The 12,166-nt window shown below is 42.3% G+C and overlaps 1 protein-coding gene across 4 annotated transcripts in view; it reads right to left on the reverse strand.

Annotated features, from left to right (window-relative positions):
- The window catches only part of zbtb46 (zinc finger and BTB domain containing 46), a 50,967-nt gene that overhangs the window by 24,965 nt on the left and 13,836 nt on the right, over positions 1-12,166 (reverse strand). For 3 of the 4 annotated variants that reach the window (XM_053849381.1, XM_053849382.1, XM_053849379.1), the window contains exons 2-3: positions 8,935-9,155; positions 7,979-8,867 (exon numbers count right to left, since the gene is read on the reverse strand). In XM_053849381.1, coding sequence (XP_053705356.1) covers positions 7,979-8,867; positions 8,935-9,120 — 1,075 coding nt within the window. In that variant the 5' untranslated portion in view covers positions 9,121-9,155. The remainder of the gene's footprint in view (positions 1-7,978; positions 8,868-8,934; positions 9,156-12,166) is intronic. The other variant, XM_053849380.1, reaches the window with a different exon arrangement.

The following is a 12,166-nucleotide window of genomic DNA, read 5'->3' on the forward strand; positions in this document are numbered from 1 at the left end:
AAGACATAAAGACCTAATGTCTTTATGTCTTCGCCAAATTGGCTTATTTGTGACATTCGTTTTTTACGTCTCTAGGATTAAAATTATTATCAACACGCCGCATAAGTCATAAAGTACATATTGGTCAAACTTCTTTTTGCCTTTATTACACAAACGCACAGCAGCAACAAAGACCTATAGAGAGACCATGTAATGTGGGCGTTAGCTTTTCATCCACCAAGTATCTCCCAGTGTGAGATGATATTAAAATAAAGAGGTGCTTTTAATAGACTTTGTTTACAACACGATGTAGAGCTGAGCGTTTCAAAAGCTGCAGGCCTTATTTGAGGGATGTGGGCACCCTTATTGTTGGTGGTAACATTTTAGATGCAGAGATAGGGAAGAAGTAAGGAGACTCCTTGCTTCAGGATGAGGGCAGTGTGGGAGATATGAGGGTGGAATAGGGTGAAAAAGGGGTTATGGAAAGTTGGTGGTCCTATCAGTGATCCACAATACTTGCCAACTTGACTACCACGAAACTGAGCCATGTCTATGTGTCTCCCAATGTCTGTGCAACGCTGTCTCCACATGAGCTGATATATTCTCTGATATATTCAAGTCTGATCATAGACCCATTATCATAAACACATATAACGTATGCATGTGCTTAAGATCTTTAAACAGGATTCATCACGTTGTTATTAAAATTCCTCCTCATGAGTGTCCAGGCAACAGAGTTATTAATAAGCCTGCACACTGCACCACCAACAATTTATATGAAAATGAGATATTGCAGAAACATAAACTATCTACAATATTCAACAAATAACCTCCACCTCTGGGATTAAATGGGGGCAATATGAATCAGGCAACACATCTGCGGTAACATTTGCTTTTACAAGTCATTTAGAAAAGCTTTAAATGCCTCCAGATGAGAGCGGAATACTTAAACATAGTCCTCCTCACTTCCACGCGCGGGGTGAAGATTTAGGTGCGGAGAAGAATAACTCACATTTCTTCGGTTGACGCAGAAAAAGAATGTGCTTCCAGTTGAATTTGAGGATTAAACTCATCCTGCTTAATACATTTATCAAACCACCATGACAAAACCTCTGTGCTTTGCCATTTGTCCAGAAGACTACCAACTTAATTTATTACATTAATGATGTCTCAATTTATCAGAACCCTCATCATCATACAATTTTGAACACCAATTTCTTCATCACCTTTTAATTCCCTGCATTTCAGCCAGGCTTCTCCAAAGTAGTCAAACATCATCGCTCAACTACAACTTTCCATAACGGTTTCCAATAAAAATAAATAAATAAAGACCAATGAATTTGCAAGCTTTGGAACCTGGGAGACTTAATATGAGTACAATTTTTCGTTTTTCCTTTCATCCTTTGGTTCGTATTATGTTTTGAGTGATACAGTAGGAACTTGGGTTGCAGTGCAAATGGTGGGAGAGATATGCAGTAATAATGCAGGACATTTAATGAGCTGAATGGAGTTTGAATTACGCTTCATGCTTTGAAAGACACTATAGTTTCAGTGTGAAAAGTTGATACTATTGATGCTTGATAGTTAGATGTTGATACTAACTATTACTGACGAATGTCACTGTTCCCAGTGAAGAGGTTGGAGGATTGAATTTGGCTTCATCCTCTTCGTCATATATTGTTTACCTCTGTCTTTTTCCCTTCTGCACACACACAGCCGTGGTGTTGGTGTGTATGGGGGGGTTTGTTGTACGAGAAGAAATGAGGGATGAAGGAGAAAGAGGACTAAAGGACGGCGGTGTGGAAGGGTGTGACGGCGGAAAGGGGGAATGAAGGGGAAGGAGGGAAAGGACAGAATGAATGCAAAAGAGGAAGGGAGACTTTGCCCTCCAGCAGGAACACTCCCACGATTGTGTGTACTTGTGTGTGTGTGTGTACACTTCAGTGTGTATGTGTGCAAACTGCTCCTTAGCCAAACCGACACACCCACAGGCAGTAGACCTCTATATCCTGTTCGGCCTGTCCTTTTGTCCAAACATCATGAACCCCCTCCCGCCCCAACATTACTGGTCCAGGGGTAGAGACGGATGGGGCGAACAAAGACACCTTTCTTAAATAAACAGCGGAGGAAAGAGGAACTTCAGGTTGAGTGAAAATCATGGCTGAGAGGCAGAGACAGAGTTTACTGTAAACCAACTCTTTCAACATTTCTCCTTCTCCCTGCCAGTCAGTCTGCCAGTGTGTACTCCTGTGTCTACTCCTCTCATCTAAACACACACTTTACTAGGCTCAGCGTCGCCACGGCTGCTGCCTGATGCACTTTTGCTGGAGCAACAAGGCAAGTCGCAGCCACGCTGCACAACAGCTCAACTCTTTACAAACCTATCAGATCATCTTCAGTCTCTTTGTTACCGATGCAACTCAACGATGAAGGAGGCTAAATGCTTCTGTTGTCTTATCTCAAACACAAAGCCATCTGCTGGTGTTGGTCTACTGGGTTTTCCGAAGTCCAAAGTCAACCCAGCCATTCGTTTTCCAACAGGACGTGGCACCTGCCACACTGCCATTGCACCAAAAGCTAGTTTAATGACTACAGTATTACGAGGAAAGATCTACTAGAACTAGAACTAGAACTTTCCTGGCTTGACCCACATTGAGACTCTTTGGCGTAATGAAGAGACACCAAACTTAACAACGCAGGCTTCTTCGCACCTGCCACAGTGTAAAACTATGTCATATTTGAGTTACACCTTCAGAGAAATGACAACATATCACCCATGTCCCAGTACTTATTATTTTCTATTATATTTATCTGTAATATTTTAGAAAATTTCCCCATTTATATTTTAAATTAGCATTTTGTAAATACCAATTCTGTCTAAATGAATTTTTTTATGCAAAGCATAACTCTTTGAAACGTCAATATGCCTTCTTTGGCAAATGATAGGCTCATTCAAGCGTATAATACACCATTGCTCCAAAAACACAAGCGTAGGTTCTGTCGCGCCATGACTCTCATCAATCATAGTTGTCCTGTAACCTACAGCCCACATCCCTTCCTGCTCTTCAATGTAATGGAAGTCATTTTGCACATATATATATATAATTTAATCTATCACTGACATAAGTTTGTAGTTTGTGTGAGCTTGTGGTCAAGCCAAACAAGTCCAACCCAAGTGTACTTTGGTGTCATGTCTAATCTTTAACCAACACACAGCCAATGCTACTTCCTCCTCCTGCTCTTCACAACTAATCCATCTCTCGCTAGTTCTTTTGGGGGGCAGGGGGTGGACAAGGGGGGCGTGTTGACAAAGGGAAAGGGTTTCCTGTCTAAAACGGCTTTTCAAAAGTCATGAAATTAAAGCTAAAGCAGGTGCTGAAATGGAGAACTGGGAGAGGAGAAGACAGACAGCAAGAGTGTGAAAAATAGTGTGAATATCTGTTTGCTAAAAAGGGGCTTTTCAGAGTGGTGGACAGCCCATCATGTCCTGCAGGATGTGAGGTCATTTGACAAAGATGGCTGGTGGGCGGTGAGAAAAACTGGTTACCACGGTGATAACAGAACTTCTTTTTTAATTTAATGGCAACTGAATAGACAGTGAAAAAAATAACGGGGGAACATGTTTCTTATAATGTAGCAATTAAAAATGGGGTTGCGCTGGATGGATGGTAAACTGGGTCACAAATGTCAATAGGTTTGGAGGAAGGGGCAGTAAATAGGGGGTGGGGAGGACAGTGATGAGAGACAGACCTGGTCATGGAACTACAATCGACAAGCTGCAAAAGGTGGCGTATTAATGGGGAAGAACCCAAAAACTATCGCCCATATCATGTCGGTATCTAACCCATGGGGTGTCAAGCAGCCAAGCAAGACAGGAGGGGTTAAAAATTAAGTCCACACTGTCGAAGTATTAAATCTATTTCGGCTTTTATGAAAGATGACTGAATAATATGAGAGAGGATTATTCAACCTAAAAGCGAGAAGGAGTGGGAAAGGGAGAACAGTGAGGTATGTGAGGGGTGAGGGGGTTGGAATCTGTTCACGGTGTCTTAAATATTAAACCTATTTCAAGTTTAATGAAGTGCAAAACCTATGGGGAGATTCTTAACTGGAATACAGAGAGGAAGGGGGTGAAAGGGGGATCCGATTCATTATTTTAAGTGTTCACCTTTAGACTGTTGAGACTTGGGGAGTGAGAGTGAAAAGAAGAGCAAAAGTTTTTGAGGGAAGTGTGATGGCGAGGGCAGTTTTTCAGAGTTCGCAGAGTCCATGTGGCTTTGCAGCTCCAGAGGATGAAGGTCTGGACTCAAGCAAGACAAAACATGCAAAGCTCACGAGAATAAACAACACGCTAACACCGAAAAAATGATCATATATATATATATCTATATATATATATATATGTGTGTGTGTGTGTGTGTGACTTGAGTGGGGGGGAACTCAGTAGGGGCTGTAGCCAAAGAAAGCTAGTCGGATAAAGATGTTGGATTCCCAAAAAGATTTTCGATGTAGTCAATGAGCAACAGCTAGAGGGAAGTGGAAAGAACAACCCACGTATGATTGAACAGTTCATGTCTACATAATCAGATGCTCTAAGCCGTGTGTGTTTTCTTGAGTTTGTGTGTGTCTGTGTATCACAACGAGCGTGTACCGCGTTGCCAAAATCCCCCAAGCTGCAGAAAAGGTCAAGACGTGTGTGTGTGTGAATGTTTTTTTCATACGACAAAAAAACAGGATAAGTATTTTCAGTTCAAGATTTTTTTTTTCTTGTCAGATACAAATCAATGTGGGTTTTTCCCCCTATCAGCCAGCAGGTAGTGTGTTCAACCATTGTTGGGACTGTCAATTTTACGGAGCTAATCGATCACTTGCTGAAATTAGTACTGAACTTCATCATGATTTTTATTATTATTATATATTTTGACATAAGTAAGCATCTATTAGCTCCTTCAGATTGTGTAATTCTGTATTGTTAATGATTTTTATGTTCCATTTTTGGCGTGGCCCATACTGGGATGCGAACATCACCATATAAAAGGTAAACGTATCATTGACACAAATACAATCTGAAATACTTCTATTCCAGTAAAAAAATGTCAATAACTTAATGTTTGTTTCTGTAGTCACTAGGGAGTGAAAAAAGCTTTGTGTAGACTGAGAAAAAAAAGAACAATTGCCTGACAATCAATTGGTTGACAGCTGGTTGTCTCAGGATTACACGGATAACAAAGACACGAGTGACACGATGCAGTCAGTGACAAATATACATGATTATCTGAAACAGCTTGACTGGCTCTTTGAATTGCAGATGTTTTTAATTCAGGTCAGAAACAAGCAGCGGGGACAAAACTAAAAATAATTCCAGGTAATTATTTTAAGATTCAGCACATCAGCCGACAGGAGTGGCAACTATTTAAAACTCCTCACCTCGGAAATTGTCAGCTCCAATATCTGCTGGCGCAGGAATGGAATATATGTGTGCGTTCAGATTGCTTTGTGTGAGATGAGCGCGAATTTACTTCTACACATTCCAATGTTGCACTTCAGGTATCTGTCTCAGTTGGGTGAACATCAGGAACGATTACATCAGGACTTGGCCGCCGTCGTGTCAGCAGATGTTCGCAAGTGAAAGGGATCTAAAGATATCAAATCCTAATTCCAGCAAATGTGCATTCGCACACCACCTGCAGCTCATCCGAGATGTTTGCACGGCATATCCGATATGAACACTTCATGTATCCTATGAGATCCTATATGGTCCATGTTATTTTCACCATGACCCCACTATATTTGAAAGTGGAGTTGAGCTTCATAAACGCCAAACATGAATAAATCTTGGGTCGGATTTGGCACACGTGCCTCAAATATGACTTGCCAGACCGAAAGCAAAATCATGGACGACATGTTTCCTATTTATATGCGCACTATATAACTCAGTTGTTTGCAAGGTGAATAAAACCTTTTTTATTTTTGTCTTTCTTTTGATGCTCCTCAGCAACGTCTCTAGTGCCTTTAAATAGAACCGTACTTAACTTTGTAATTCCCTGGTTGTTCCATATGCTACTCACATCAGATTTGGAGATCAGGTGTCAAAAGCCATGATTTACAACGACTTAGGATTCATTTGGAGCTTACAGGTCCACTTAAATCCGGTTTATACTTTTAGCCTTGATTTCATGAAGCAAACTAAGAAGCAACTCCCGTGACATAAACTGCACACCGTCTCCAGACCACAGCCTTCGAGCTTCTGACCTCACTAAACCAGTTTGGCAATCCCCTTCCTTCCCAAAACACGCCAAGCAAGGACACAATGGCAGTGTCATACAGCACCTCTGTGAAATCCACTCGTAACTTGATATTTTTCTGCTAAAACAACCTTTCCAAACGACCTTAGCATCACAATTTCGCACAAGAAAAACCAGTTGCAACTTCAGGTACAATTCCCCCCTCTCTGTCAGGTGTCATTTACTTTGCGGGTGTGTGCGTTTGTATAGACAAGCCTGCCAGAAGACATCAGAAAATCAAGGACTTAGGACACTTGGCTGGCAAACACTGAAGAACAGGCGGATTCCGCTTTGTCCTCCACGTCAATCCTGTTACCATCTGCCTCCTCCAGTTATATCCCCACTCATCATCCACTTTAACTTCCTCATAACTTTTCCCTTATTTTACTCCTTTTCCGAAAGGTCCTTCCAGAAACCCCCAAGAGAAAGGGGGGTTTGGGGGCCTTGGCTGGCAAGGACGCACTGGTAATCCGTGCGGTGACCCAGGTCAATTCAATTATCCTGTTTTTTTTCGCAGTGCAACGTGTGTGCCCATTTCACAGCCAACTCCCTTAATGCGCCCAGGATTAGCTTCTCTTACTTTTAATGATTTAACTATCGACACCCATGTCCCACAGCACACACACGTGCATAGACGTAGACACAAACACCATTGGTGCATTTAAGACAATACCAGAAAAGGAGTTCTGACATGTTTTTACTGGGCATTCGGTGTAGTCCGAAAACAGCAACCGGGTGGGGATTGTGTGTCCATCTGCATGTGGCACAGTGTCACCTTACAACTCTATGATGCGAGGTAATCACCTTAGCGCTAACACCTTGGACATTTAGCTTGCTAATCTAAACCCTTAAAATGGAAATGAGGTTGTTTTCTACGAGTAAACTGTGCTTGTGACACGCTTACTGTAGTTTAAATACACAAACTGGCTTAATTATGTTGATGGAAAAGTATCGGTGAGGTTAGATTAGTGTTAAGTGATAAGATGACCATCCAGTATTGACTAACAGTAATCTACTTATTCAACCAGTAAAATGCCAACTACAAAGTTAACTCAGTGATTGCACTGTTTTGTGTGATTGTTTGAGGAACTGGTCATTTGTGGATCTGCAGTAGTGAAAGTGTCCAGAATGTCGTGGTATGTGGGGACATGGCGCAAAGTAGTTTCAAGCACCAGACAAACAATGTAACTCCTCCATGTGACATTTTTAGAATGTGTCACCGTCCAATTGGTCAAATAAAAAGAAGAAATAAATGTAGCTGACAAATGTGTTTATAGCAAAATTATCTCCTTGTTTGTACACTGCATGGAAAAAAATACGTTTTCACAGTCTCTTCTGTGGCGACATTTTTAAAATCAATGTACTGCTAAAAAGGCTACAAAGCTGCACCCAATTATGTATGGACTTCTTCCACCTCATGACCTCATTAATTCCATGTGCCTGGGAAGCGCATGTAAATGGTAGTTAGCGATCAGCTAACCAAAGTAATTGGTGAGTTGAAGTACACACAAAGTTGGGGGTTTCAGCCTTTCAGTACTAACTTTTGGTTGCACAACCATATCATTTTTGATGCAGCAATAGAATTGAAATCCCAACCATACTGTGGATTTTCCACAAAAATATACTTTGTAAAAAAAAAAAAAAGCCTTTAAGGTGTTGTTTAATTTAGTTGACGTAATAGTTTCAGAAAACCTGTGGCTGGAAAACAAACTCACCTGGAATATCCTGTCCATTGTAGTTCCACCCAGCCACAGCGAGCATGGAAGGCAGTGGAGATCCCGGTCTGCTGTCTCTGTCACGCTCTCTGTCCCAATTCTTCTCAGCTTGCTGGGTAATATGTCTGACTGTGTCTTTGTTCTTTCTATTCTTCCTCCTCCCTGACCCTGACATGGGTTGCAGTGGCCCGTCTCCTCCTGAGTTTCCTCCACTGGCACCTTGTTCGCCTTGACTCTGGGCGGCCCCTCTAGGAGTGTCCCTCGGGTGAGAGGAAGATGCTGGGGAAACTTGCTCCTCTTTGACAGTGACAGGTCTGTAGTCATGAGGCCAAGCAGGCTGGGAGTCATGGCAGGCCTCCTCCTGGCTCTCGTGGCTCTTGGGGGGTTCCTGGTCTTCCTTCCCATATGTGCTACCACCTTCATGGCAACTAGCGATGGCGGAGTCACCGGAAGAGTTAGCTGGGCTGGTGCGACGCGCTAACCAAGGGGAGGTGCTGCGACCAGACATGATAGAGGCCAGCGCTTCAGACGCCATCCCAACAATTCCCCCGCTGAGACCCATCCCAGCAACAGCTCCTGCCCCAGTTATACCCACTCCTCCCGGCACACCTGTTGCCGTGACAGCTCCCATTTCAAAATCGGCTAGCTCGTCCGCCATCTCGGTTCGAATGCTAATGTCCAGCGCTGCTTTGATAAAGCTGTGACAGGCCTGGACAATGTCAGTCATCTGCAGGTAGCTGGCGGCAGACATGACCTCTATCACGTTCTTACTGGTGAGCGCCAGGTGCGCTGAGTACATGAAGTCCAGGATGGCTTTGAAGCCTGTTGCAGTGACAATATCCAGATGAGTAACAGTGGTCTGGTGATGTGGCTCTGCACCCTTTTTTACCTGGAGCATCAAAACCAGAACAAGATATATAAATGTAGCCAACATGCAGAGTCATAAGCTCTCCTACCTGGCAGTAGAGCGTTTTGAAGTAGCGAGAAGAACCCAGGAGTACGTTCTTATGGGCCTTGAAGATCTTGCCGTCCACAATAACACAGGCGTCGCAGAGGATGCCGTGCTGCCTCTGCTCGTTGAGCTCTCGCAGGAGCTGACGGTAGTGAGAGGAGATCTCCATGTCCTCCTTCCTGTTGTTCATCTGTGTACCTGAACAAAAGCCTCTCCAAAGATCTGCTGGAGAGGAATAAAATTCAAATGAAACATGCACGACAGCAAGTGTGAACAGTTCAGTGCCACCGTTTCTTCGACCATTCTGTTGACGACTGTCTTATCCTGACACCCTTCTGCATGAAAAACAAGTGAATTTAAATGGAAATGACCGAAGGTGAAGACACTTGGATAGTTATGACATTTAAATGTGACATCAATAGGAGTCACATCGGTGCTGCAGGAGTTTGATCTGTGAAAGCAGCCCGCCGAAAGTCAGAAATATCAGTTCAAACCAAGTCTGACAGGCACAAGTCTGTGTGCGAGCGACGCAGTTATGGTTCATTAAAAAAGTGTCATTTAGAAGTCGATTCTTAAAAGTTAAACCCAAAAAAAAGTTAGGTTACAAAGCTTTTTGTGTTGAAAGTAAACACAACCTTGACCTTAATCTTGGCTTTGAAGACTTCATCACCAGTTGAAATGATACTGAAAAACACTTTAGATCTCAGACCCCCAAGTGTTTCTGATCTTGAACAGTTCGGTGAGGGCTGCGAACACAAAGATTTCGAAAAACTTTTAATGAGAATCCATCTATTTGTTTCAGATACAACTAGTCAATCATAGCTGCTATTAATTAGAGCTGTATTTCTCGACCCATCATGGAAAGCTTTTTTTTTTTCTTTTGAGAATACATATTGTTCATTCGTCTCTTATGCAGTCATTGAATAGTTGCCTTTTATGAGTGAAGGCCACATAGATTGTACAGCTGAATGCAACAAAAGAAAATGCAAATTGCTACATTGCAATTCTCAAGAAACATGGTGGGAAAACAGAACACAAGTACACATATACACACAAAACCCAGCAGTGTCTAAGCTGTAGCCTTAGCGGCCTGTGCTACTGCTCTTGTCTCAGTAAATCGCGGGGACGCGGAGTGTTACCAGACACAGCGGTGATTTGTTTTGGGAGCGCCACAGCTGTCAGCTCTCATGGGCCATTCGAAGAGATGACAGCTTGGATTGGCCAAGGTGACAGTAACGTTTGCTCGGGGGCCGGCACACTTCAGGTCATGTTTAGCAAAGCTCTGCTCAACCTGATGGCTTGTAAGATCAGATAAATCCAGCGTCTCAAACTTGGACAAAAGCAGCACCTATGAACTGCGCTGGACAAGCAGACAGAGCGATGGTGACAACTGCTGAAAACCATTGGCAAATAAAATAAATAAAAGCGCTCCTACTTACAAACTCTGATTTCGGCTTGCAAGAAATAAAAAGCACACCCCTCCATCCAGCACAAACTTCCATTTATGAGGAGAGGTATTTTCAAAACTTTTTTGAAACCACTACTTGAAGTTTTTATCGTGAGTATACCTGTAGAAGCGGTAGCAACTGCTGAAACCTTTGCCACGAAAAATACCTTCCTAGGTGTTACATCTTTGATTCTAAGGCTCTAATAAGTATGAAACTTGGAAAAAGTGCAAGCCTCGGCTCCCAAGGCAAGTCTCAACACAAATGTTTTCATCCCCCAGTTTGTACATTTCTTAGAAAAATCTATTGCCCATCTAACCTTCGGATACTCGTTCCTTTCTTCAAAGCCCTGATGGAGGTATTGAGAGTCTTCTCCTCTCACCTTTGAAGACAAACTCTGCAGCTGTAAAGACTCAACAGCTCTTCTTTTCCTCTCCTCTCAGGGTCATTTCTGCATTCAATTGTATAGCAGGCCCATGTCGAAATGATAGTCAGTTGAGCCACATAAAACGCACAGGAAAAGTCATCTATTCAACCAGACATACTTTGTGGGAAACACAACAGTCAGATGAACAAATCAATTGACACAAGAGATAATGCCAGCACGCCAGTTCGATTCCACAATCAAACAAAGAATTCAGCGTTTCTGGTCATCCATGCTCCTGGAGCCATGTTCATCGAGAATTAGAATTAAATTGTGACTCTGACTGTGACGATAGTTTGACGTACAAGATCTTATTGTACAGTAAAGTCAGCACAAAAACATCAGCGTGTCGCACTGACACTGAGCCTGAATTTCTAGAATTAAACCTATGTAAAGCTGTTGTGGACCACATAAAAGTAATTGTCAGGCTGGATTGAATCCCCGGGCCTGGTGTTTGACACATGGAGTCAACTTTCACGATCCATTTTTAAGTAGTAGCATATTGTTCCTTGTTGTCGGTATTGTCTGTATTCTAATTACAAAGCAATAGTCTACCGTGAAACACATACATATATCTACTTCAAATTTTCTGTCGTCGCGTCATTTTGTTTTAGCTACAACCCCAGATGGAGTCGTGGCTCTAATCAGCTCTGTGCGTTTTATTGGAGAAGGGAATCACTATTGTCGTTTTACCAACTGTGTGACTGAAAAATGGCCTTCATTTCTTTTTCTTCATTAGCATGTCTTGTTTTCTGCCGCAGCTGAGAGGTTTGGATTTAAATGTATTCTGTCTACAAGGTCACAGCAGACTGAGGTGATGGTGAGCGACAACCTGGACTTTAAAAAATTTCACAGTTAAATGAAAACATTCAGAGGAGAAGGAAACAAAAAAAGAAAATCCGTCCTCCCTGGTATCAGCTACCAATAGAGCGAAAACACGCATGCTTATTAATAGCTGGTGCAATGGGTATCACATTTTTGTTTCATAATGTACAAATAATTGCAAGAAAACTCATATTAAACATGGTGCACAAAACCGGAATATTCCAGGAACTTTTCCTAGAGTTGTGTTTTGGAGTATTTTTCCTAGTTTTTTACAGAGCATACAGAGCAGCGACATTTCCCCAAGTTTAACCAAGCAGTAATAACAAAGTCACTTATTATTACAGTATTTTAATGTTGGGATTTTGCAACACTGCTCAGCGGATGGAGAGGATCAAAAGTAAATCAGATTTACTGCTTGAACAGATAAACGGCAGAGCCAAGAGGAAGTTTAATGGAACGAAGCACTGACTTCTGACCACTTTACTTGCTTAATTGACTTGTTTCATTTCACATTTCCCTCCAGTCAGAGGTGCCAATCGGCT

The sequence above is a fragment of the Synchiropus splendidus genome, chromosome 18 (assembly GCF_027744825.2).
Source record: "Synchiropus splendidus isolate RoL2022-P1 chromosome 18, RoL_Sspl_1.0, whole genome shotgun sequence".
In the NCBI taxonomy this organism is placed as follows: Eukaryota; Metazoa; Chordata; class Actinopteri; order Syngnathiformes; family Callionymidae; genus Synchiropus; species Synchiropus splendidus.